The sequence below is a fragment of the Haliaeetus leucocephalus genome, unplaced genomic scaffold (genome assembly GCF_000737465.1).
Source record: "Haliaeetus leucocephalus isolate CR32 unplaced genomic scaffold, Haliaeetus_leucocephalus-4.0 Scaffold203, whole genome shotgun sequence".
Taxonomy (NCBI): Eukaryota; Metazoa; Chordata; class Aves; order Accipitriformes; family Accipitridae; genus Haliaeetus; species Haliaeetus leucocephalus.
The window spans coordinates 585,472-612,965 of NW_010972639.1; the positions used below are offsets into that span (position 1 = coordinate 585,472).

The 27,494-nt window shown below is 37.2% G+C and overlaps 1 protein-coding gene across 2 annotated transcripts; it reads right to left on the reverse strand.

The window, feature by feature from the left end:
* Window positions 1-27,494, reverse strand: PRRC1 (proline-rich coiled-coil 1). 2 transcript variants are annotated; one of them, XM_010566067.1, is made up of 9 exons: window positions 25,490-27,494; window positions 21,423-21,539; window positions 17,349-17,735; window positions 15,915-16,072; window positions 12,025-12,127; window positions 7,251-7,414; window positions 5,777-5,880; window positions 3,057-3,159; window positions 1-1,023 (listed from the first exon to the last, which is right to left on the reverse strand). In XM_010566067.1, the coding sequence occupies exons 2-9, from the start codon at window positions 21,517-21,519 to the stop codon at window positions 814-816; spliced, it is 1,326 nt and encodes a 441-aa protein (XP_010564369.1). In that variant the 5' UTR covers window positions 21,520-21,539; window positions 25,490-27,494; the 3' UTR covers window positions 1-813. The 2 variants fall into 2 exon arrangements, with proteins under 2 accessions (XP_010564369.1, XP_010564368.1); XM_010566066.1 differs by lacking the exon at window positions 25,490-27,494 and having other exon boundaries at window positions 21,423-22,792.

The window sequence follows — 27,494 nt, forward strand, 5'->3', positions numbered from 1 at the left end:
TGATGGTTGGACTCGATGATCTTGAAGGTCTTTTCCAACCTAAATGATTCTATGATTCTATGTGTTTGTGGTACCTGATCTAAAACCCACTGAAGCAACTTGAAATTTGTCTAGTGTTTTAATTGGACATGAATTTCATTACTGTTACATAAAAAGAAAAAAGATGCAGCATGGAAAATGAGATTTCAAAATTATTTAGCAACAACTTCAACTAATGGGGCATGGGTTTGTGCTCTTCTTCAGCAGCTCAATGTTACGTGTTATAAAAACTGCTCAGTATCACTCCTGAGAACTTCTGTACAGACACCAAACCTATGAGGTGTTAAGTACCACCTAAGCACAGGCCCCAAGAAAACATCTAATACAGAAGGTAGTCTCTCTGGATTGAAATGCATATATAGCATACATATTACACTGTCAACATGTTTATATTACTAATACAATAGAAATAGCTAAACAATGATCCCCTTTTTAAAAAAGTATACTAACCAAAATATCTCAGCAAATGCCTCGTAAGGTGTCAAATAAAAGCACATTCCACTTTACAAACTGTAATGCTATTTGTCCCAGTTATAAATATATGTTTGTTCTGATTTTCTGTTTTGTGAATTGTATTGGAAATCACATAGTAGTTAAAAATTGCAATTGCTCATTTCTACTATTGGAAACCACCTTCACTTCTTAAACAGTACACTACAGTTTACAGTTAGATTACAAATCTGTGTTGAATCCACTGAGAATTAGAACATGCAGCTTTCACTTCAATTCTACAATCAAAACCAGTATTCTTTAGTGTCATGGATCAGCCTTCTTTCAAACGGTCCTGGGTGGTAAGTGTTGTTTGTACATTCCGGCTAGAGCCTTAGCTGCACTGTAGATCATCTGTCGACGGGACATGCCAGTGAATACCATGTGCCAATCAGTCCTGTTGACGTTCAGTATATTCTTCTCAAGCACTTCACCCACGGTCACCAACAGGCCTGACCATCTCAGATTGTAGTCCTGAGGAGTGAGACTCTTAGCCTGTGTAACATTTTGAGAAGTGATTATTGAAAGAGTTTGAAATAAGTAGTTTTGTTTCTATCTTCACCACTACCAACTTTTGGAAGTAATCATTCTTATATCAATAGGACTACCTGGCAAATTAAAGGGTAACAGAATCCAAATTTCAGACTGCTCCATAATTTGCCTAGCCAATTATACTTTTTGGATTTGTATGTGTCATGATCCAAATGACATCTGAACAGTATAAAACTAAAATACGATGCTTAAGAGAGTAAAGACATTCTGCCATTACCAGGAAAAGTTTTGTCTTTTAAAGTAGCCAACAGATGGAATCAATAATGATACATATTTATACAATGACTCTTATCCTCCAAAAGTTTCAAAAATGGTTAAAATGTCCCTCTGAAGCAGGCAAGTAGCCAAATACAAGAAGCAAGCTGAGCCTAGCAGAAATGGAGGACTGAACTATTTAAATGAGATCACAGAGGGATTACATACTGTGATTCCCTGAACTTGGAAGCAGAAGGGAAACAGTGGGAGAAGTATCACTGCATTTATCTGGTCTGATGCTTATCCTAGGCAGCCACCTCTGGCCACTGTAGCATACAACGAAGGGTAGAAGACATTTAGCCTCAGTAAGACTGTTCTTAGTATTACTTCATAGCATTGCGCATTGGGCCAAGTTCTTCATACAGACTTTATTTTGACAAATACTTGAGTTAGTCTGTTTCCTTTGCATGTACAGCAGATCAAAGGCTATTAGTGTGTTCCAGCCTTCCTAAAACTGCTGTCTTGCAATCGTAACAGCATATATGAGTTTGTTAGAGTATGCAGTCTGCTCCAATATTGAAATAACTTGTTATCAAGAGGTACATAAAAGGCAGATTTCTTAAGGAAAGGAACAGGAAATGTTCTTTATTAGTCAGAACATATTGGCAGTAAGAAGAGCGCATCTAGCTGCAAGTATGGACTGAATATGTGATTATGATATCTCCATTATGATCCACAATTGCACAGAACTTCATAAATTAATTCTTTAATACTTTTACTGCTAAAAATCAGTAAACTTCAAATAAAAAAAAAACAAAACCACAACCTTGCAGTAGTTTCCCATCATGGTTGCAATTTCTGGCTCAGCAAAAAAGATGACACCTGGTCTCTTAACAGAAAAATGTTCTCAAAACAAGCCCTCAAATCCACATTTTTACCTCCTCAAATCAAGCAATGTTTAGAGTTATGAACAACCATGATTCTCGTAGTATATGCTCAGAAAACTCTATGCCATTGGTAAAGACATTAATAAAATAGTATCTCTTCTACACAGTTTTACCGCTATTTCCATTACACAGAACAATAAAACACATTGCTAGCAAGAATTCTGAGGAACATAATTGCTTTTAATGTTGCCTCTATTAAATCTTTTGTACTGTGAATAACAAATAACATTGCCTGTCCAACACATACTTCTTTCTCTGTTCTTAGTCTGAAATACAACTATACCACTGCTCGTTTTTTTCCTGTTGTAATCTAGATTTTGCTTAAAGATATTGGACTGGATTTATACAAACATATTTCTTGCACACCCCTGAGAGAAACCTACTTAAGCTGCAAAGACCTCCTTCCACACCTGAGGAAATATTCTTATTTTACCTATGTAAAGATTCATGAGCGTTAATTTTGAGTCACTGAACCAGACTGATGACAATATTTCAATGATTAAAGCTATACTTCCTTTTTGAGGGAGTACTTCTTTGTGGTTAATTTCTTCTTGGAATATTTCCTTTTCATTAACAGGAAAGTAAAACTAGTGCTTCCAAGTGCCATGTATTGCAGAATGAGACTCTTGATCAAGAATTGCTTTCCTACAAATGCCTAAAGATTTTTAGGCAATACATAAACATGATTAAAAAATAGGTTTTATCCTCATTTCATAAATTAAAACATTCAAGTGGACTACCTGCCAATAAGAACTGACATCATAAATGAAATTAAAACTTAAGTCTTATGTCTCAACTGTTAATCCAACATTGGTAACAAAACTGAAAACTCACCTGCTGAACATATTGCAAAGGCACTGGTGTTGCTTGGGTAAAAGCTTCCAGATGAATCCCATGAACTGGATCCTCAATAATCAGACATCCAATATCAAACCACCTGCAATGATGTGCAAGTTACTTTAGTTTTGAGTACTAAGTATCACTCAATTGAAAAACATGTTAGCAGCTGAATTATGACCATTTTATAAACACTACTACAAACGTAGTTATAACGTAATAATGAGTTTAATCAAAGTGTTCTAGTATTTTTCAAGTAAAATTTGTATATATAACTTTTATAATAGATATAAAACTATAGTGCATGTCTATGCATGTAAAATACATAATATACATAAAAACATATAAAATACATGAAACTTACATATCAAAGAAAAACAAAGAAAGGTAATGGGGTGGGCATGTATGCAGATACATTCTTCTGGCCATATTTATTATGCTACAGTTTTCATGGAATCTTTGAAAGAATGTTTCTCATTAAGATAACCTTCCCTAACAATTAAAAAAAAATAAATATCTATTTATCATTCATGTTCTATATTCAGAAGATTTTTCTGGTATGTCTAATCCTACAACAATCATTTCAATGGTTTATTCAGAGAAACACTTCTGCACCTTTCAGAAAAGGTGGTCCCTGCTGTAGCAGATACAGTAAAGGCTATTGAAGTAGTACCCAAAATGGTTCCCTATCTAGCTTGTAAAAACTTAAAGTCATTTCTCCCTATCAACAAAACTAACAATACTGACATAATCCAAATAAAACTAAGGGCAATGCATCATCACTACGTCACTGTATTCAATTCCTGTAACAGTTACAGGAGAAACACACTCCGGGGAAAGTACAAACACAAAATCAAGGCCAAGAATCATAAAAGATTTAAAAAGGAAAATATTATTGTAGTTGTAGTTTCATATGTAGTATACACATGTCCACATATAAATTGTATTTTATTCTTTAAAGCACGGGAAGCAAGGATGTTGTAAAAAGAAATGCAAGATTCCAATTTTAAGAAACGACTGGCTGGGCCATATAAGCTTCATACTAAGAGTTTAGTGGAGCAAGACAGGAAGAAGTACATCACTTGCATCATCTTTGTCGGGAGGAACAGAGCTCTGGAATGCTCTGTGATAGAGGACTACCTCACTTGCAACTACAAAAGACTGTTGAGAAAGCTTCATGGTTGAAGTTAACTTGCTCTCAATTAATAAAGTAGTTAGAGTCTAAAGGGTAAAATACACATAAAGGAGTTTGCAACCTTTTCTGCAAATAGTATTCAGGACATGCAACAGGAAGGGGAAGTAATGTCCTTCAGCTGTCTGATGGACAACTGAGAAGTTTAGCTGTGAGCAGTGACTGATCTATTAAGTGTTAGGTGCAGAGCTCTTAGTATTGGTGGGTGGTTACTTGGAAACTCCTCTCCTTCCGTCATGAGTAAGTATGGTAAACAGTATCAGCAAAACACTGACTGCGTCCCCTGTATTAGAACTGTAACACCACAATGCTCACTTCAGAATAATAATTAATCAATTACTAGCACCATGACCTATCATTCCACTGCAAAAAAAACAGGGGCCAAAAATAGTTCAAATGTTTTTTGTAACACCTTGCAAGGAAGCTTTCAATGTTGTCTACTGAATAAAAATTAAAGCATGCATTAAGTTACTCTGTTTCTACTGCAACTAATATTGAAGATCAAGATGTTCTTGGGGCCTGTAATGTGTGGACAGAAGAGTTAGCATTCCTTTCAAAAACACTGTAGTCCTGAGTGAGCTTTTTCATGTTGCGTACTTTAAGGAACATTTTCAGATTTAGGAATGAGTAAATTCAAAGGACAAGAACAGCAATTATTTTGAAGCAGAGATCTCATTGTCATAGTTACTCCTTTGCAGAAATATAATAAAACATCTAAATCAGAATAGATGGAAAAAAATGCTCAATAAAAATTAAAGCGCTTCCTAGTTCTATTTACTTCAGAAAATTCACCATCCATCTTCCACTAAGGATACTAAATGTACCTTCAAAAATGGAGCAAGAGCAGTGTATGTGTCAAAAAAATAAATGAAAGCCCATCACATGCACAAAAATGCAAACATTAGAAAAGAACTATTTAATTTTGCATTAAGAAAAACACAACATTGTCCTTAATGTTTTGGAATTTAATTATAAAGCTACTTCAAGGACTGTCAAAAAGCATGTTACAAAATCAAATTGTAACGTATTTGAAAACACCATTGTTAAGTCTGTGCAATGCAAATTAAAAATGTTAAGTACCTTTTTGGTGAAAGGAAAATAGATAATATACTGATAAAGTCATATTACTGTAAATGCCAGAACATCTCCCAATATACTTTCTGAACCAAATACAATTTCAGAGGAAGAGAAGAAAGAGTGTGCACAGAAGAGTGAGCAAACTACTAGCCAAATTCCAACTTCTGCAGCGCCTTAATTTTGTCAGTTCAGTATAACTTCATTATGTTTTTATATTGTGAATCTTGAAAAACCTGACAAGGATTTTGTATATTAAAGTCTCAAGATGTCTGGACAAAAAGCCAAACATCACCAAAATCAAGTCTGCCAAAACAATACTGAAGACAGACTCTCTCCTTTCTTCTGCTCAGAGTAATACTGTCAGCAACTCTTTATAGGCCCCTTCAAGTCAACAAAGAATATTCCTCCCCACCTCCCCCTCCCACAGGGATATATTTAAAGTTCTCACTTGTCAGGAAGCAATTCCTCAATGAAGTTTTCTACTGACACAGCAGGCTGTTTTTCATGTATTACTCCTGTCCGACGCAAGCTGTCTATCCTTTCTTGGGCTCCCTAAATGGTAACATAAGCCATCAGACATTCTCGTTGAATCACAGCATAGCACAATGCCTACAGATGAATGCAAAAAGAACTCTAGAACACACTTTTCAAGTTAAACAAAAAATATGAGAGATTTTGAATAATGACTCTTATTTGGATGTTAGAAAAACAAAAAATGAAATTCATGAAAAGCTGTAATGGAATCCCGAACAGTAATGAATAAAATGTAATGATAAAACTAATTAAATATTTTTAGTTTGTTATTTTTCCATGAAAAAGACCTAGATTAGCATGCAAAGAATTCCTAACCTGTAACTGTGTCAAGTTTCACTATTAGTTAAAGCATTAGTATATATTTCTGTTACTCACACTGACATTTTTGCAGCTTAAGATTTGTTGGGTTTAGATCCTTTAAGAGCGTTGGACCACCTTTGTAAGACCAAGGGAGAGAATCTCTTTGTTGTGGTACCTATCCAGCTAAGACATAGGAATCATTTGCTCCAAACCTGTTACCACTCTGAAGTTGTAATAGAAATACTACTACTGCTACACTGTAGTAGCTAAACAGGTAAAGGAACATATACATTACCCTCCTTTATCTCAACATAAAATTTTATCAGCTAATATATTGCTAAGAGGATAGGCTTTACTTAGCTCTGAATATTGCCACAGCAGTTAGGAGAAAAGAATTCCTTTTTAATGAGTAAATTATTTGCTTACATTTAAGAAACGGAATACTAAATAGTTGTTTTCAGGGGTTTTAGTTATTGGCCAAGGAGGTAGTTGCACATAGATACACCAGACGAACATGTACATTTTTAAAATCTGGTGAAACAACCTTTGCTAACTCTTCCTCTGGGCCGGCACAGCTGTCTGCAAGGCTGCACGGTGAATTCTTACTTTTTAAACGTAACATAGATCTGTTCAGGAAGATGCCTGACAAGTGTTGATCAAACTTTCTTTGATCTACAGAATTAGTGGGGAGACAACTCAGTCTCAAAGACTGTCTTTTAATTTCTAACATTCCCAACATGGTGTACTGGTAATAGATGAAGAAGAAATGCCTGATATACTTTAAAAGTACAGTAATATCACAATATATGCTAGAAGTGATGGCAATCAATGACAGTACAAGAAAACTGACGTAAATGTTCTTCATTTGCTGTGCATGTGTTTGCAAAAAAAACCCCCAAACTATTTAAACAGGCAGCTTTAAACTTATCTAATGACCCAGACAGCAATTTTTTTTCTAAAACAATGAAATGTTTATCTATCCCACAAATTGACCTCCTCTTTATGGAAATTCAGATTCTTCTGGGCGAAGGTTTCCACACTCTCTCTTTTCACTGGAGGTACTTTAGTACTGTTATATATCAACTTACTTTTAAACCTGCAGCATAGCCCACAGGTTGGGGTGCAATGTTAGACTGTGCAGCCTCTCCAGTAACAACAGCCATTCCAAAGACTTCTTGAAAGGCATCTCGAATTGCTGCGACTTTTACCTCTTTATTAGAAGTAACCACTATGTCCAGTTCTCCCCCAGTTTCTGTAAAATACATATATACATATGCATATATTTTTCTTCATTCCCATTATAAGCTAGTTCAAATACATTCTACATCTTAACAGTATGCTTCAATTGGTCTTCTTCTCATGCACTGTAAAAAAAGTTCTTTTTATGAAGCAGAAGTAATTTAAGTTAGGAAGTAAAAGTTAGATGAATAGCTAAGTGATTCATGGATGAAAGACAGACAAGAGGAACTGATGGTTGTTCAGCACCTGAAAAAAAAGCGTATCACTCATTTAAGATGATAATTCATAGATTTAGGAGAATAACTCAGACGTCCATTTCTAAGGATGTTTTAGTGTTCCGGGAAGTGGTAAGAAATGTTTGTGTGCCACACAAACTCTTCCTTATGAAAGGGACCAAGAACACAGATGCAGTTCATAAAATCCAGTGAACAGCTGTCAAATTATGTAAGCTTTAAAAGAAAGGCTCACATTACTTTCTAGCTGTCCTTGGACTGTGAATTTCAGTGTCATTTCATTGCCTGTCTGTGTCCCTACAGCTTTATCCTGTTTTTAGACATTAAATATCTATGGAACCAGAAAGTTGTAAGTATTTCTGAATGATTTCCATATGGTGGTATCTCCATAAAGAAGGATGAGTTCTCACTAAGCTTTTTTAGAATAAAACAAAACAGTTGATGAATTAAAAGAAATCTAAAATTACTACAAAAGATTGATAAGTTCAATTATACCTCACATCTGTCTTTATCACAGCTGGATCATTTTTATTGTCAAACAATTTATGCAAAACCCTTTCATAAAACTTGTCCCTGCTGTGACAAGCTTTCTTAAGAACAGCTTAAACCTTTTTCAGACATGGAATATGACATCAGAGAAAGCTGCATACGTAAATTGCATCAGCAAGTGTAAAGGATAAATTACTGGACAACATGCCCACAAGCAGGCACTAGAAGCAATAGCCATGGTCATGCCTCTTGTCATCCTTAGTCCAATGGCTGTGGATGATGGAGGAGTACAAGGAGAAAGGACTACAGAAATCACCAGATCTACTGTCATTTACCATACAGCATCTCCTCTTGCTTCTGCTGAAGACAGAATATTGAGCTAGATGAACCACTGGACTGGAGCATCTATTCTATGAGGAAAGACTGACAGAGCTGGGAATGTTCAGCCTGGAGAAGAAGAGGCTCAGGGGGATCTTTGATGTGTACACATATTTGAAGGGAGGCTGCAAAGAGGACGGAGCCAGGTTCTTTCCAGTGGTGTCCGCTGACAAGACCAGAGACAATGGGCACAAACTGAAACACGGGAGGTTCCATATGAACATCCCGAAAAACTTTTTTACTGTGAGGGTGACTGAGCACTGACACAGGTTCCCCAGAGAGGTGGTGGAGTCTCCATCCTTGGAGATACCCAAAAGCTGCCTTGACACAGTCCTGGGCAACTGGCTCTAGGTGGCCCTGCTGAAGGAGGGGGGTTGGACAACATGACCTCCAGATATCCCTTCCAACCTACACCACTTTGTGATTCTGTGATCCAACAGGGCATTTCTTATGACAACAGTAGCAAACTAGTAAAGAAACAGCCCTTTAACCTGTCATTTTTCAGGCCCGCTGACTGTACAAAACCACGTTAAGCTACCTCTTGAAAGAAAAAAAGAACAGAGTCTGGTGGTTTTGCTTCTAAACACTAACACCCCACCTAATTACACATGCTGCCAAAGTCTGCAGTATTTATCCCGATGTAAGAAAAATTGCTCCATTGATAAAAAGCCTGAAGCTTAAATTTTAAAGAAAAGAACAATTTATTCTTTGGCTCGTATTACTTTGCAGATGTCAGTTATGGGAAACATTATCTTTTTATAAAGAATCACCAGACATATGCCAGAACAGTAGTAAAACATTCTATTTGGTTTTTAGGCTATTTTTTAACCTTTTATTTATCAATTGCTTTACTGAATGGAATTGGGTATATACATCATTGAATTTGGGCAACTGTTTTAAACACTAAACACTGGCTAACAACGGACTAAAAAATTAGGGAGAGTATCTTTTTTCATTGATGACTTCTTGATAGAAATCAAGTCAACATAAGTAAACAAGTTCTTAAAATTGAAAGCAGGCTTTTGCTGAAGTCTTGTTTGAGTGCCTAGGGATAGAAAAACTATTAAAGAGTTTTTAATGCAACTAAAAACTAACCCATAATGTACCTAGTAAATTACTGCATAGTAACTTAAGAAAGGTAGCTGTGCCCCATGTTTGTGTATTGCAACAGCATAATACAGATTATGTTCTTTTGTATTAAGGATCATCATATCTCAAAAGCACATCTGTGTTCATCACAGATACTACATTGCATTAAAAAGAAACAATTTGTGACAAGATCTGTCACACTCTATGGCAATATGGAAATATTAAAACCTAAAATATAAGAATTGACATACTCTGGTAAATTCAGAGACAGAACTGTCACATTAAGTTAGGCTTTAACACTTGAACATGAAATTTGATTACACCCTGTGTATTATAAAATGAAATGACAGTTCCACATACAATTTAAGATTCCCTGTCATCTTTTGTTATAAAAGCATTGACGTTTATGCTTATAAGGTGACCTTTTCCTGTGCAGACAGAAATTTTTGATTCCAGGTGCTTGCCTCAGATGACATCTTCACAACGTGCCAACCAAAACAGTTCAGCTCTTTTCAACAGAGACTACAGAAATACTATTTGGTCATATGAAAAAAAAATTATTCAACAACCTCATCCAGAAGCTTTGGTAATTTCAGGCTTTGGCATGAGGAATCTGAAATTTGTTTGGAATTGCAGCAGTGGGGAGAGAGCAGAGAGAAGTGGGGCCACTTGTGGCAGACATGGCTTTTGTTGATCAGAAAACATTTCAAGAAGGAAGCAAATACTAAATTTACAAATCTCTGCCCCATTTCCACAACCTGCAACTAGAAAAAAGAATGCAATATATTAATGGCCAAGATGTATACAGATGCTTTCCTTCCAACATGACTTCAGAGAACTTTGAGATAACCACTGAATTTGCTTACACTAACTGAATCTTACAAGCAAAGCATTGTATTAGAATTACTTTCTCCTCTAGGTAATGTTGTTCTGTCCCATGAATACTGTGTCAAACTATCCAAACTGTCATTGGATACTGACAGATCCTATTTTAAAAAGGGATGGTCATGACTGCAATAGAAACCTTAAATACAGTTCACTAAATTCTGCATGATCAACATTTACTGTAGCTTTGCATTGCATCCCACTAGTCCTCTCAAATACTTTCTCAGTTGCTGGCTGGCCTTCTCATCAATGTCAAATCCCACTACCTCCTCACTAGTCAGTTGCTGGGATATTTTCCCTTAAATGTAGGACAATTAACTACTAGTCAATAATTAGGTCATCTTCCCCTTTTATTCCACATATTGTCCACTGGATTAGTAAAATAGTGCAGCAACATGGTTAGCTGGATCACAGAATAGGTCCAGCTGAAAAACAGCTCAGAAAAACAAAATGGGAAAACATTTTAATAGTTTCTTCTCAGCCTTATCAGTTTCCTGACCAGCTTCACCTACATGCAGACAAAGGGCAGTACTGGCACAGCTAAGGAGGAAGACTCTTTACCAGACTGCTGGAAGAAAAAAAAAAACCAACCAAAAAACAACAAACAAACAAAACCAAACCATACCAAACCCCCAACCAACCAAAAAAAACCCTGCAAACCAAAAAAACCCCAACAACAACCCAGAAAACCAAACTACCACCCTAGATAAATTTTGTCTTTTGCTTCCCCATTTTAATGAAGTAGAAATCTCAGGTCAGTTATATGTGACATGCAATGTACTCCAGTAAAACAAGAAATGATGAATACCACAGTGCTTCTCCTTCCTATTAATTTTCAAGATGCAGTTGAAATGCTATGCTTTTCCTTCCAGGCTCAATGTCCAGCAGTACTTCAGACTTCATTAGACCATTTTAGAATTTTAATGTTCCTACTAACTGGCTGAGGAACTGCTTCAAGTTTGCTGAATTTCCTAAAAATAGTATAAATACTATTAGGCTAGAAAGGTGAAACAGCTGAAAGTCAGAAGAAAGCCTCAAAAGCTATGTAATTACCTCTGTCCTATGCCTCTCTGAGTATGCCTCCCTTTTGGCTTGTTTTAACTTTAATGTGATAGCTTGCACAGTAGTATTTAAGCATGTGATCCAACAGAAAACATACGGTGTATTTTAAACTCAACTCCATAAGGCATAAATAGAGACAGAGTAAGAGAAAACAGTATGCAGTTTAGGGATTATAGACAACATCTCTTCATTGCTTTTTTTCTTTATAACTTCCTCACCTTTCACAATCTGAATCAAAGGTTATTACTATGCCACTATCTGAACTACAGCAGAATACAAAAGTCAAATGAACCTCAAGACACATATAAAAAGTCAGCCTCCAGAGTGAGAGTTTCATTGGACAAAACACTTGAGAAATCAGTACAGAATTGTGACTTTGAATTAACACATTACATATACAAACTTCAAGTGTAAAAGCAGTGTGCTATTATATTAACCCCTCTTAACATATACATGTATTACTTAATGGTTTGTCACAAATACTTACTGATGTATGGAACCATGCCAGGATCCAGCGTTGTGATCATGGTCTCCACTGAATGCTTGGTTTTATCAAGAACAGACTTCACCACGGGATTCTCAGCTACACCCTAAATTTAAGCAAATAGATTTCCATATTATCTGCTGTTTTTTTCCCCAAGAAACTCAAAATGTTACAGTTAAAACCCAAGCAAACAAAAACCAAATATTAAGCTGCTTTGTGTTTTTCTTACCAGATTTACACTATACTTATTGTATCTCACTCCTCAGCACAAACGCTACAGGATATGACTATCAGTGCATGACTTCAGAGTTACAACATAAAGTTCAAATATCATCTTTACCACACTCTTCTGCCACACACTTGATATAGTCTTACTCCGGGACCGGAAGCCTTGAACATTTAGCAAAGTTGTAGATTCCCAATGCTAACTATAGGTATCATCAGACTAGGTAGCTAGATTTAGACTGTGATAACTCAAGCTGAAGAGTCTCTCTTTTCTAAACTTCATAAAGACGATAGGATCTATTTTTGAATGACCCATTACTAACAAGTATTTCTAGAGCAATTGAGGTCAAAGTCCTCAATTTATAAATAGATTCTAAGCACTGCTGGAAAAATGTTCTACATTCTCCAGCCAAATTATAGGTGGAGCTGCTGACAGACTTAAAAGTTCATTAAATATAAACACAAACACTGTCCTGTGTCTTGCAAATAGCCTTAATGAATGTCTGTATCTTGTCAAAAGTTTATTTAAATTCAGATGAGATCATAGGGTGAAAGAAAGAAGATACCAATGCTGAATCACTGAGATAAAGCACTGGAAACTATTTTACAGAAACCTTTTATAAAATTTCTTTAGTAAACAGACTGCTTTCAGTCTAATATTAAAACTGCTTATGCTTGTATTTGTTTCACTAAATGACAAGCTTTACCTAGGACAGCACTGTGTGCATACGTTTTTCTGGGAAGTGCTCGCTTAATACACTCAACACAGTACTTCAGAGAACTGCAGAATCAGAGTAGTTTTAATTACCTGAGAATAACTTTTGCTCAGCAAAGCTTCTTTCCCATAAATCACAGAATGGTTTGGGTTCGAAGGGACCTTAAAGATCACCTAGTTCCAATCCCCATGGGCAGGGATACCTTCTACTAGAACAGGTTGCTCAAAGCCCCATCCAACATTAGAATGCTTTCTATTATCTTTGTAGCAAGCTTAACAAAGAAAAAAACCCCACACTTCTACAACTACTGAGATACTATATAGCTACTAAGAATGACTATCTTATCCTATGCTTCATGCTGAAATAGTTCATTACTGGGTTCAGGTACTCTTCTCACCACTGTGCAAAGCACTAAGCCTAACTGTAGAATTTGGTAAAGAAAACAAAACAATTACTCACTCCAGCACAATTAAGCTTTTTCAAGCCAGAGCCCACTGTAGCCACTTGTTTCTTATGAATATACCAAAAGACTTTTCTGAACAGTTGCATTCACCGACTAATACGCATACTCTTATGACTACTCATGTACCCACAGGATGCCATCAAGAACAGGGAAGTTTATACTCCTCCTTCATCTCTCTAACAATTTGAAGATTGTCTGTTGTTTTAATAAAAACTGAGTTCCTCAGAAACATTTTAAGTTGGGATTTCCAGTTTTAGTATCTCTCCGGTAATGCAAAGCCAAGCAGTACTTCTCCTATCAGCAGCCTGGCTACTTATCTAACGTAAAGTCATTATACATCTCCTGCAGATAATCAGGTTCCCGAGTAGGAAGAAGCTGCTTCCTCTGCCTATGGAAGATGCCTTTAAGTTGACCAACGTAGCACAAGCAGGGAGAAATAATCCATAGTTTTATACCAATGCAAAACATGAAGTTACCACAACACTGTGTACCATAATGCAGTTACGTTTGGAATTTCTACCGAGTCAATTCTAAGTCAACATAAATCCAAATTGCTCAAATGGAGAATCTTCCACGTCAGCAGAGCACAAGCACAAAGCTTTTGAATATTCAGGTCCTGGCTGTCTTCATTGCTCAAACAGACAAATATGCAAGCTGTCAGGTGCAATGACTGCAAATATACATGACTGCAAATATATTATGTAGAAACCAATCTTGGAACTGCTAAAAGACTGCTCAGCCATCTTTGACAGATCAAAGGAACTGAAACAATCTCATTCAATTCTAAACCATTAATTTGTCAATTTTAGATTGTCACAGTCTTGGATATTATCTAGCTTGAAGGAAATATGGAAGAAAAGTGTATGATTTCTTAAGAACACTAGAGGAAAGAGGGTAGTTCAAACTACTTCAAGAATAGAAATAAAGGTAACTGCTGCAACTGCTGTGTAAGTTCTTCAGCAGGGAATCCGGTATGCATTTCTGTAATAATTACCAGTTAGTCTCCCAGATTCTGGCTGATCTTTAAAAAACACAGAGTCTGATGTGTGCTTACAAATATCAAGAACTTGATGGCTTCAGTATAATTAATGATTCCTCATTCTTCCACCTAGGAAATTCTCAAAAAGAGGTCACTGAACACACAGAGCACATGGAACACTTAATACTTCAACCAAAATCTAGAATTTATCATTGAAGTCAGTGATAAAGACCTTCTCCATAAATACAAACACCTTTTGGATCCTGTTGGTGTAAAGGCAACAGTAATGTGGATGAGATTGGCTTTTCAACTAATTTGCAACTGCAAGCTCTGGCACTTTAAAAAGGGCTACAGAATCATGTTACAAGAAAAATGTTCTCTTCTGGAACATTACTGTCTATTGCAAACATTAAGAGGAATATGATGACTGAGAGAAGGCTGATGTTATTTAAAAGAAGAAAGAAAATGTGTTTTTATGATCATGAGAGGCAGCTCTCCTTGAAAAGGGCAGCATGACAACTCTGCTCTCACAGGACTGATGGAGGATTAATGTTGCTTTTTAAGAATGTATTACTGTCAAGATGTATATTCCTGGAGTAAGGGAGGGCTCAGTCTGCCATATCACACACAACTTTTTCTCCTAGCTTTCCATGTTCAAAAGGGCTTGAAAGTCCCTCCAAAACTCAGCAGTCCCACTGGAACATCAGTCTTCTTGATTCTTCCTTCACATTTAGTATGAGACAGTACAGAATATGGCGTTGCCCTTGAAGACAGTTCAGCATTCATGCACGCTTAGATCTTTTTGCCACAATCTTCATGATGCTATTTGTATGTAGCGTTTGTCACAGCTCCAAAAAGGTTACAGGCTAATGATATTCTACTAGTTTATGTTGCTGCTTATTTCCTCTGTATGATTAGATCGCACCACAAGGAGTATCTGTTCTGCACGATATAATCCATGCCTTCTAGGTGAATAGAAAAATGCTACAAAATATCTTAGACACTTCTTAGGTAAACTGTTCTTTGGTGGAAAAAACATGTATTTGTCTCTCCTTGAGGAGGTTGGTTTGTTATAGAACAGGCAAGACTTGCATCCTATAGAAATCAAACTCATTTCATTAGGAAATGATAAAGAAATGGGATATACAAAGAATTCTGGTGAGATAAAACAGACTTTTTCTGCATCCAGTTGCCTTTAAGTAAAAATTAGCTTTCAGGTCTTAAAGAGGTTCTAAATCTTCACCTAATTTAAGAACGTGACAGGATCTGTTAGGTATGCATATCTTCCTCTCACAAGCACTAAGATTAACCTAGAACATCTGCATTTGTGTAGTCCTCCCTCCTCTATAGAGAGGAGGAGCAAAAGCATAGTTTCAGCAAACACCACTACTAAAACCAGCCACCTTGCACGAGGCCAGAGAAAAGACAGGATTTATAGCAATATGCATTTAAAAAATAAGATACGTCTTATTATAGTCAGTAAAAAATGGTAACAGACAAAACCCCATACCTTTATAAACCCCCACAGTCCTCCAGCAGGTGCTCCACCTTGGGCAGTACATACTCTGGGGTCTTCACGCTCCTCAGGAAAAGTGATTGCAGAACCAGTTCCAGGAGCCAAAGGTGATGAGAAAGTTGCTTGTTGAGTAATAGGATCTGCCAAAACACCTAGTAAGAGGCAAAAATAAAACACAAGTGTTCACTTATTTTACTGCATTTAACTTGTTACACTGTAGCAACATGCAATTGTTCAACAGGAAAATGAGCAGGAAGAATAGAAGAATACTGGGCTGATTCACTTCATTTCTTGAAAGCCCCAGAACAATTCAGTTTGTTAAAGGTTAGTAGATATAACTACTGTGCATGAGTTCAACAATATCTGCTGACAGAACCGAGACTGCCGTACATTATGTATAAAATTAAACATGTTTTTTTCTTAGCAGGTCAGTTTAACAGTCATGCTTTTTACTGCATTCAAAATTTCATAAGCAGCCCACAGTAAAGGAAAAAGAGGAATGGGTGTTGCTCTCTAAACAAAGAGATAGGAATGTTCTCACACATAATAAAAGAGAGAGAAGTAGGAAATTTTCTAACCCTGAGTGCTGGAAATTAGTAGGAACAGAAAAAGGAGCAAGCGAATGAATAGCCTTACAAATTTTAAAGGAAAACAAAAGAAACTCAAACAGCAGAAAATTTAAGCATGAGCCTTTGCCCCATTACTCAAGCCTATTTTAACCGATTCTCCAACACTAGCCTTAATCAAGAGTTATTTTTATTTTACACTGCACAATTGATAGGTCTTTCTAGACATTTTCCTAATACAGACTACTTAAAAGAGGTATCACCAGTAATAGTAAAGGCCTGGCCCAATTATGGTTGAAAAGCCAAGTTTCCATTCCACTAGCAGAAAATTACATCAGTTCAGCAACTACAGCAATTGCTTGCATGGAAGGTATGTATTTTTAGCTGTCCTAATGCAATTTAGTAGCTGGAAACAAGAAAATAGAAGCTGGTGTCATGTGATGAACAGCTTGTTATAGATAGTTTTTCAGAACAAAACCTGAAAATTATGAGATTACAGCCTGAAGTATCACATCATTCTGTGGAATATCATGGCTGAAGTTGACTCTCTGATCTAAACAAAAGATATGTATATAGGTTCAGCTGGGCTGTCCTGTGCAAGTTAACAAAAAATAAAGCTCCCAAAGATTTTTCTGTGAGCCTGAATGCTAGGAGAACTCTACTAAAGAGGACTCTCTGTCCTAGACCATGACTGTATTTTAAAGGTTACTCTCCCTTCTTCTGAATGCAGCTACATTAATTAAGTGTACCTGGAATAATAAAGAAGCTGAACTTGCAGAACTCTAGCAGAGTGGTGGAAAAAGCCACCAGGAGATCCCTCATCCTGTCTCACAAACATGAAAGCATATGAACAAAAACTTACCTGTGACTGGAGGTGCAGAAAATGATGGCATCAGTGGGCTCTGTGGTGCTCGACCAGCATGACCTCTGGTAATGTCATAGGTTGAAGACACAGAAAATCCTGAAATGGGGGGACCAATGGGAGGTGCAGGAAGACCAGGGCCAGCAGTAGAGCTTAATGGAAGAGATGTAGAGAACTGGGACACAGAGGTACTAAAAGCTGAAGAGGCAACAGGAGGTGGGGCAGGAGTTCGAGGTGGTGCAATAGTAGAAACCGTTGCAGAAGGCACAAGTGGAAGAGAAGCTGAAGTCATCATAGGAGGAGGAAGTGGAGACACTCCAGCTGGCAAGGGTGGTGAGTATGCAGGAGAAGATGACATGCTTTGTGTTGCAAGGGGACTGGACAAAGCTAGAAAAAAATGAGAAAAAAGGAATTTTAGAAATGCTGAGCCTTAATCTCAGAGATTCAGTTATATAATTGTTCAGATATTTTACAAGTAAGTTTTGACCTGGTCTGGTTTTTTCCCTTCAAAGTGAATTTTAATTCTGCTTGAGTTTGCATACAACACCAATTGTGCTCAATTTTTGCTGATAGTATCTGGTAAGCCACATCTCTTTTTTTTGCATGACCCTATTTGTCATAAGCTTAAAAAGGCAAGTCAATGTTTTACTACTGAATTTATAGCAGCTGAAGTCTGCCTCAGACATTTCTAGCTAGTACTGTTCTTTCTGAGCAACTGCTTAATCAACAGGAATGATGATGATGCAGGAAGTGCCCATCTTTAAGAATAAAACATACACTCATAATATCTGGGAAGGCAGGAGTTACTTCAGAGGTATGGTTCTACAAGACAGGCTGAACACCAGGCAGTCCTCTCTTCCTTAGCACCCAGCCTCCTAATCTGTCTGCTTCCTCTATTTCAGTGTGGCCCTCAGCTGATCCTTGGATAAGCTAATATTGCTCTCTACACCAAGTTTAGGCAGAGAATTAAGTCAGAAAAACAGAAATGACCATTTTTGATAGCAGTAAGCTGCTGGATCAGCTCAAGCATCTCACTGGCCTCAACCTAAATATCAATGACAGTCAAATGATATGCTAAGTTGCACTAATGCAGTGGACTCCAAATTTTATTGCACACCCCTACCCATAAAAAATTTTTGAGTATGCACCCCCACAACATATATATATTTATTTTTTATTTACATGTACCACTGTACTAGTATATTATGTATAGTAGAAAACACACACAATAGAAATATAAAATGGATGAGATAAAGATGAATGAAAAAAATTAAAAATCATTTTTATTTATTAACAGTACAAAAACTTCTCCCACTGAAAAGTTCTATTAATATACTATTAATAAAATAACATAATATGTTAATAATGATTAACATACTATATTATACAATTATTAATCATTTTTTAGTATAAGCAATGTGATTGAAGAAGCCTCATTATTTGTTAAATCTTGGTTTAACACCTCATGATACTGCAGTTTGAAGGTCTGGTTCTATGTTCACATTAGTTGGATACTTGGCTGTAATGGCTGTCATAGCTGAAAAGATACCTGACAAAGATACATAGATCCAAATGGAAGTAGTACGTTATTGGCTGTGCTTGCTTACTAAATCATGCTATTTGTCTTCCACTCGCACCCACCAATTATGCAAAGGTTTTTCTTGAAATTCAGCTAGCAAATTTCCATCTTCCCCGATGTTGGTCAATTGCTCTTGCAAACTAATCAGAAGGTGTTAACACTTCCATATTTTTAACAAATGGGTTCAAAATCCTTCACTGGAACTCTTTGTTGGGAAGATTTTTACACAAGTCAGGAAATTATCTTTGCAAGTTTATGTGTACAGATCTGACAGGTTTTATACGTACACTTGCATTGTTTTTGGCAACAGGATTGCATAATGATGGAAACATTTCCAAATACCAATTTTCAAAATGCTCTCTGGAAAGCATGACTTTCTTACAAAAAGTTGTTACTGTAGCACTCCTTGTTAGAACATCATCTTTACCTTGAAGTGACAAATTATGAGTGCATATTTTTTTGAAAACATCTACTAGGCTGACAGCCACTTGTCATCACAGAAAATGCCAGCAAACCTGGGATACTTGTCTTTTTGTAAACGAAAAACATTCATGTCATCTTTAAGTTCAACAACTCTTTCAAACACCTTGCTACATGACACCCAGCAAACCTCTGTGTGATACAAACAAATTTCATGGTCACTCCCTATCTCCCTACAAAGTATTGATAAAAAAAAAATCTACTATTTAAAGACCATTTTTATAAAATTAAACACATTGATGACATCTTGTAGCACTTTGTGCATTTCTGGCTCCAGTTTCTTTGCTGCACTAGCTTGCCTATGAATGAAGCGGTGAATAAATTTCAAGTGTGGTGGTATCTCTGTAACCCTATTCCAGAATCCATTTTTATCCTAGTCAAATCAACTGTTCCATCAGTGGTTAAAGTTACACAGTTTTAATAAATACATTGCTTTTATTAAATAAGTAATTTACTGTTGAGGATATACCTTCTCCAGCACAGCCCTCCTTTAGCATTTGACAATAAAGTAATTCTTTGGGTATTTTATTATTGAAACAGAATTTAGCAAAAAACCATAAGCTGAGACATGTTAGGAACATTTGTACTTTCAGGCAACCGGATAGCAAACCTCCCACACTAATTTGTGTCATTTGTTCTAATACTTATTTCTTCAGTGATGCTTTCTCTGCATCTTCCTACAGTACTTGCTGATGAATGCATTTCAGTTTGTCACCATATTGTTTTCCATGTATTATTTCAGACATTTTTACCGTGTTAAGAAGAACAAGTGTTTCCCCAATGTACGTTCTGCTTAGTTTTTAGATGTCTTGCTAATCTTAATGGCTTCATACTAGCCTTGGCTAATTATCTCAAGGCACAACAATGCACTTAGGGCAATGTTCATCGTTAACAATGGCGGATGCAAATTTATATTTCAAATAGTCCTCTTGAAAATTTTGAAATTTTTTTGGTCAACTGTTTGTCAGATCCAATTAGATCGTTAGCCATATTACAAGGTAAAAACAATGGTACAGAGCTCACACTAGGAGGCAGAGAAGCGTCAACTCTTCCATTTTCTTGTTGTTGGATTATGCTTACACTATTAGCAGTATTTTCAATCCATGGTCTCTTTGCAGGAATCTTTTTTAAGTCACTTGCCCATTTTGTGAGGGCTAGTATAGTTAAAACTAGATAACATAACCCATAAATCCACTCAAGCAGGCACACAAACTGCAAGGCATCGCAATATGACGAAAGTGAGCAAACGAGTGAGGGTGCTACTGTGAACCCCTTTGCATCATGGAACACCCACTCTTCTCTCAGGACATGTGAATATCTGGCATATGGACCAACTGAGTGAGGAGATGAGCATCAAGCAGTATATTAAATATTAGTGAAGCTTAATTTCCTTCTTATTTTTTAGATAAAAAGAAATATTAATGGAAGTTCTAATGTTTTGTTCCCTCACCCCAATGGATTGCCTTGCACATCCCCTGGGATAAGGGCACTCCACTTTGGAGTCCACTGCACTAGTGTGACTCAAGATAACAAAACTAGATATGTCAGAAAATTAAATATTTGCTATTGAGAATATGGTGTTCAGATTTTTCAAAAATCAGAAAAAGTGCTTTGATTACCACCTACAATATTAAAAACCAAGTGATTATCCAGGTTTACACTCTCCCCTACAAGACTAAATTTGTTTTGTTTTTAACTCCCTCCTATGCTGCTCATCTAACTGTGCGCTGTAGTGGAAGGCATTATTTCCCTGGCCCCACATCCTTAAAAAACATAAGTGCATCCACATGACTTCATAAAAAAGTTTCAAGAATAAAAAAATGTTTAAAATATTCTGCATGTCAGATGCATGTCAGATAAGAAGCACACTTCCATGATTAAAAAACAATTTAAATTCTTCCAATTAGTCTGGAGAGGAGCACTGTAATTATGCTGATTGCAATGTTTTTGGATGAATTGCTGTGCTTCAAAAGACATGAATAAACATGCCCAAGTTGCTGAGGAAGTTTCTGTACCTAATGAGACAGGTGTAGCAGTGGCAGCAGCAGCCCCTGCTGTGCTTGGTGGGGGTGTGCCAGGTGGAGTTGTCTCTATTCCACTCTCTTCCATCATTTTCTTTCACCTATGAAAAGCTGTGAGGAAAAAAAAAAAGCTTATCTTGAGAAACAAGGGAAAAGATTTTAAATTAGAATGTAAAGGCCACAACAGAGTGATTTATATTCCTGAACAGAGCAGGTAATTCAAATGCCAACTCGACAAAAGAGAAAAAAATTGACTGAGCTCAAGTACATAATTATCCACTTGCATTTCATTTCTCCTGTATCTTCTCTTTATTTTTAGCACTGTGATAATACCTCAAACTCCAAGCCTCTTTCTAAAAACCTTACTAGGTGTGCCCAGCTACCGCTTCCAATATATACTGGTGGTACTTATGTGAGTAATAATAGGGAAGTAATTACACGTTGCAAAACCCATATCCCACTGCAAGAAAAACTTAACAACGGGGTAGTATTTTGCTGCGTTACTGAGCTGTAGCAACTCCAATAAGGACCAGCTATTTTCAGAGCTGACACATGACAGGATGCAAAACGTGGCAAGAGGCAAGGTGGAGGACAGAAGCCTCCCCCTCCTGGCAGCCAAGGACCACGACTGCCCACAGGGTTGTAGCCCTCTCGGGCCTCAGCACTTCAGCAGATGCTCCCGAGCATCACACCTGAGCGCACGCACCTTGCTCAGCACCACGAACAGCCAGCGGCACAGCTGGCAATGGCCCAGAAGTCCTGACTCTGTGACCTAAGCTCTAACCATGACCCTGTCTACCTTAATGCAGAAGCTTTTTGGGGTCAGCTAAATAAACCTCCAGAAAAGCCAGATGAAACCAGCTGAAATGCACTTCCAACATCAATAAAGTTACACTGAAATTAATTTACACTGAACAAGTTTCCCAGTACAGACAACTCCCATAAAATCCAAATACCATACTGCTCTGGTGACATTATCGGAAGTGAAAGTAATTGAAAACTTTGGCTTTTATTTTGAAGGACAGATTGTGTCGGAAGTCTCTTTTAACATCTTTGAGTAAACCTTTAGAATATACTACTTCTGAAAAAGTAAAGCTATATGCTTATTTAAAAATCTTAAATTAATGTAAAAGGGCTTAGGAGAAGAAAAGGAGAGGGGAAAAATTTGGGACTTTCATGAACGCCTGGAGATTTTTGTTCGTCAGTAACAGAGGCAGCTAACAAAACCCCCTGCTCCTCCCAAGTCTGGTAAACCAGACAGCAATGATTTGTACTGCTGCCTGAGGTAACAATTCTTAAGGAACTGTCCTGGGTTCAGCTGGGATAGAGTTAATTTTTACAGGAACCTGGGAGGTGGGGGGCATAGCCGGGACAGCTGACCTGAACTAGCCAAGGAGCTATTCCATACTATGTGACATCATGCTCAGTATATATATGGGAGCGGGCTGGGGGGTGCTCTCGACTTTCGGTGGGGAAGTGGCGGAGCGTCGGCTTCCGCGTGGTGAGCAGTTGCACTGTGCATCACTCTTTTTGTATATTCTTTCATTAGTACCATTGTTGTTGTTGTTGTAACTTCTCTTTTTGTGCTGTCCCAGTAAATTGTCCTTATCTCAGCCCTCGAGGTTCCAGTTGGGGGGGGGGGGGGGGGTTCGGTTTTTTTTTTTTTCTTTCTTTCTTTTTTCTTTTCTCCTTTCTGATTCTCCTCCCCATCCCACCGGAGGGGGACAGGAGAAGTGAGCGAGCGGCTGCGTGGTCCTTTGTTACCGGCTGGGCTGAAACCACGACAGGAACTTTAATGAATAAAAATCCTAGGTAAAGTAATTATGTGTATGAAAAATAGACAGACTCAAACATTTTCCACCATATCCATTACATCAGCAGCTGCTGAGGACTGCCAGCTTATTCCCTTTCACAGTTTACAGAGGAAAAGCTTAGATAATGTGTTGAGTAAAAATACTTGTGTGTATGTAAAAAGAACTCTACGTACAGAAATACAGGAGTTTTTCCTCTCTTTCAAAAAAACCCCCCCTCATTGTTGTTTTAAATGGATACATAACTCTAAGTTCAATATGGAGGAAAAATTACTGTTATTACCAAATTGAAAAATCCAAAAAGTAGGACGTCAATGTTAGTCTTGACAGGCTTACAAAGAGTCTCAAACACAAATTAAAGCATCAAAATCACATAGGAGAAATTATAGTCTCTCTGACAAACCAGTACGCTTTGCATAAGTGATTCAAGATTAAACATTTCAGCCCAGTCTCAGAAAGCAAGTAAATGTTGTTTAAGTGCAGCACTCTTGATGAAAACCCTCATGACAGAGGGATTTTAGATTCTGAGTACATCTTCAACTAATTTAAAAGCTTCTCTTCAGGTGGGATGAAAGGGTCAGTAATTGCCTGGTGGGGAACAGACTGTCTTTGCAGAATGAGTACATCTTATTATCCCTTAGAAAGCAACTGCACAGTCTTCCGTTAAACTTCACCAAGCAGAAGAATTTGCAATAATAAGATTTTGTCCTGTCATCAAGCTACTGGAGTTTACACTCCCCTTCATAGAAGTATTTCAAAAGTCATTCTTCTTCTAATTATACACTGCAAAGCAAGAAAGAACTTTCCATTGTGCAACTAAAGTAATCACTGACCGAAACCTCACAGAAACATTTTATTTTATCAAGGCTCTTTGCTGCTTGATTTCACCTGATGCCATGATTTAAAACTGCTGAGAGGTGCTTACTGCTTCAAATAAATACTGTGGCCATGTAGAATGACTGAAAAAAATTCCACAGAGCAGCTTTTCAAAAACTCTATACCCAGCTTTTTCAAAGCTTCACAGAGCTACTAATGCAGGGGGAAAATAGGACAACCCCCCAAAATTTAACCTAACTGACATCTGGAAAGTTAGGAATTAGTAAAAATGTAAATAACTCTGTAGTTAACTTCGCAATGAGAAAAGTGAAGCTAGCATAAACAGAAACAGCAATCCCAAACTTGCAAAACTTATGAGTCAGTTGCTGAAATACAGTGATTAAAAAACCCCATATAAGTGACTTAAAACTTGAATATAAAAAAAAAGGAAAAAAGAGTAGTTTCAGATTTTCTCCTCTCACATGTAAGCGTCTCTGGGAAAGCCACCCATCTGCAAATCCAGCCGGGCCGGGAGATGGAAGTTTGAGAGGGGTATCCTGCCAGTTGTATGGCTTATTTCCTCTCCCTTGGACTTTGCAGGTCCAGGTGTGCACCCCTAGGCAATGTGTCCCAGTAAGCTGGATACCCTCAGAGTGATGCCCAATCAGAGGCATACTGCTATCTCCTTTCTGTTCTGGCTTAAATTTTATCTTTTGACCCTAATACATCCCATACTCTTTGATGTATTGTCCACTATAATCAGTTGCGGGTTTGCCACTACCTGGGGAAAAGATGACCTCTCCCTACCTTTTGCTGGAAGAGTAGAGAAATTCCTTTATTCCCTTGCATAATGCACAATAGCCTATAGTATTTTTTTGTCCTGCTCTCAACTTTTTCCTTCACTCACTTCCCTTTCCATCTACCCATCCCCATGCGTATTAGCGAACCCTGAAGCCTAAATGCTTCTACACTTTTTTTACCTTTAGCATACCCATCCCCTCACACAACCATCAATCTCATTGTGAAGTCCTGACCTGGTAGGGACTAACATGAAGCCTCCACAAATAACAGCTTTCTATACACTGAATTCTCAACATAAGCCAGTTGTAGTTTGCATGTGCTGCATGAAATAACATAAATAATTAAAAAAAAAATGTTAAGGAGAAAGGTAAGACATAGGAGGAGGGAATACACAAAAGGAAAGGAAAGCAAGAAGTACAGTAAGTGTAACTGGAAGCTAGTAGCTCATCATGTTGAAAGAATCCATCACTACATACAATTAAAACTGATCCCACAGGATATATGGTTTAACACTTTAATCTAAATGGCCTACCTGAAATCAGTTACATGTGCAAAATAGGGAAGCATTGGGGTGGAAGAAGAACATGGCGGGGGGGGGGGGGGGGGAGCACGGGACCCAGGCAATCCACAGACCTTAACAGTGTTCAGTCCTCAACAAAGTTGCCAATGAGTGTTTCCAACTTCCCTTAGGGGAGTAGCAGGGAAAAAGTTTCCCAGTAAGATCAGCCTACAAATCCTTAATGACTGCTGGGTGTGGAACTGGACTGTCTTTTCAGCGATTTAAAAAAACATAAAAGTAATAATTCTGCATAGTCCAAGCCACGAACACATACTTTGAAGGAAGTAGCATCTGAAAATTCAGCCTAACTTCTTAAGGAAGTGACTTTTGTTGCTTCTTGCAAACTAGAACATTTTGTATTACTAAATTGAAAAAACAAAGGAGAAACTCTTTAAGACTGGCAAATTGAAGTGTGTGCAATTAGGTGAAAATAACAGCCATACTGCCATCTAGTGATCTGTGGTCATAAACTGATTTCACAAATTTGATAATCTCACCACATTTAGATAGAAGAAAATCTTGTCTTATGCTTCTATGAAAGTAAAAAAGAAGGGATATGGAAAAGAGAAACACAGAAAACCACAGAAAAAACACATTCCCAATGATCAGTCACCCTTAAAATAACCCTTTTAAGAAGCAGAAGCATGAATTTTGTTAGGCTTCCATCGATTATTTGGTAAAAAAAAATAATAAAATAACCCTTGTCAGTACTAATGAAGACACTATGGGGATAATGTTAAACCCCCACACTACACAAAGAAAATATAGTATACGCACAAGGTTTATCCCCAGTTGACAGGTAACTATATTTTACTGATTCTCACCAGCTGAATCTCATCCATTAACCTAACCTCAATTGCAGGGCCTGTGTCGGAAGGGAAAATCAGGCTCAAGTTCTGACTGAAAATTTTAACAGGGGTCATATTAAAAGCAGGAATGAAATAATTTGATTTAGAGACTAAAAGGCTGAACTGGCAAATTATTCATCTTTTTATTTAAGTATAATAGGAATTAATTACATTTGTCCTAATATTTTGTAATAATCTTAACGACATAACCACACGGCAAAAGCATTCTTCAGGTTATTACTCTAAAGTATAGAAATTCACAGTTAATGATAAAATTACCTACAAATGGAGATTAGCAAGTTTCACATGGATAAAAACACATTATCTAGAAATCAGTCATACTTCAGAGTTTATAATGAGGCCATACTTCCAGTCACCCTTAATTAACCCCTCCCTGTATTTCAGTAGATGTTCCTGATAATAAAAAAACCCACAACATACTTAAGAACCCTAAGAAGCAAAACTATCCTCTAAACAAGAGTCTAGAAGGAAACAAAACCACGGCTGGAATACTAAATTCAAATGCTATTAAACTTCTCATCTTTAATCATAACCAGCATAACTATTTTAATTAAATATGTGTAACAGTACTGGTTACACACATAGTTAATGGCTAAGCACAAGCTGACAACTGTCCAGAGTAAGCACATTTTTTCAATTCATTTGAACAAATCAATTGTTTGGAGCTACTCCCAGTGCAACAACCTCTTCAGACAAACTGTTACGTCCTAGGTTGCATTAACTGATAGACAGATTCACAGGCACATACTTCTATTCAATGGGAGAGAAGTCAAAGGAAAAAAAAGCCCAAGAACCCACAAAGATGCAAACAAGAGGGATTAAAACAGTGACCAAGAAGAAAACAAGAAAGAAAATGACAAAAGAAAAACCTTCACCTGTTAAAGATGGAGTGAAACTGATGTCAATCAAAAAGCCAACACTTAAACAAAACAAACCAAAAACTGAGTTGAACTGTTAGTATATTAAAGTTTCATCTGAAAAATCCCTCACATTGGTTTATTCCATTTTAGAAAGGGAGGGTGAAAAGTCAGGGATAAAACTTCCTTCAGACTCTGGTCCATTAAATGCAGGCAGGTCCCAGAGGGCATACAAAGTCTCACTGAAGCCAAAGGAAGGGCATAGAGGGATCATCAGTTTAATTACCTGGCGTTAAATTACTTGTCCTAAAGTCCAAAGTCTTAAAGAGAAGTAATCAGAAAAGACAGACAAG

Coding starts and splice junctions, on each gene's coding strand:
- PRRC1 (XM_010566067.1), bottom strand. CDS start 21,519: ATGATGGAAGAGAGTGGAATAGAGACAACTCCACCTGGCACACCCCCA. Junction 5,881..7,250: donor GCTATGCTGCAGGTTTAAAA/GTAAGTTGATAT, acceptor GTTACCATTTAG/GGAGCCCAAGAAAGGATAGA. Junction 3,160..5,776: donor GAGGAATTGCTTCCTGACAA/GTGAGAACTTTA, acceptor ACATCATTGCAG/GTGGTTTGATATTGGATGTC.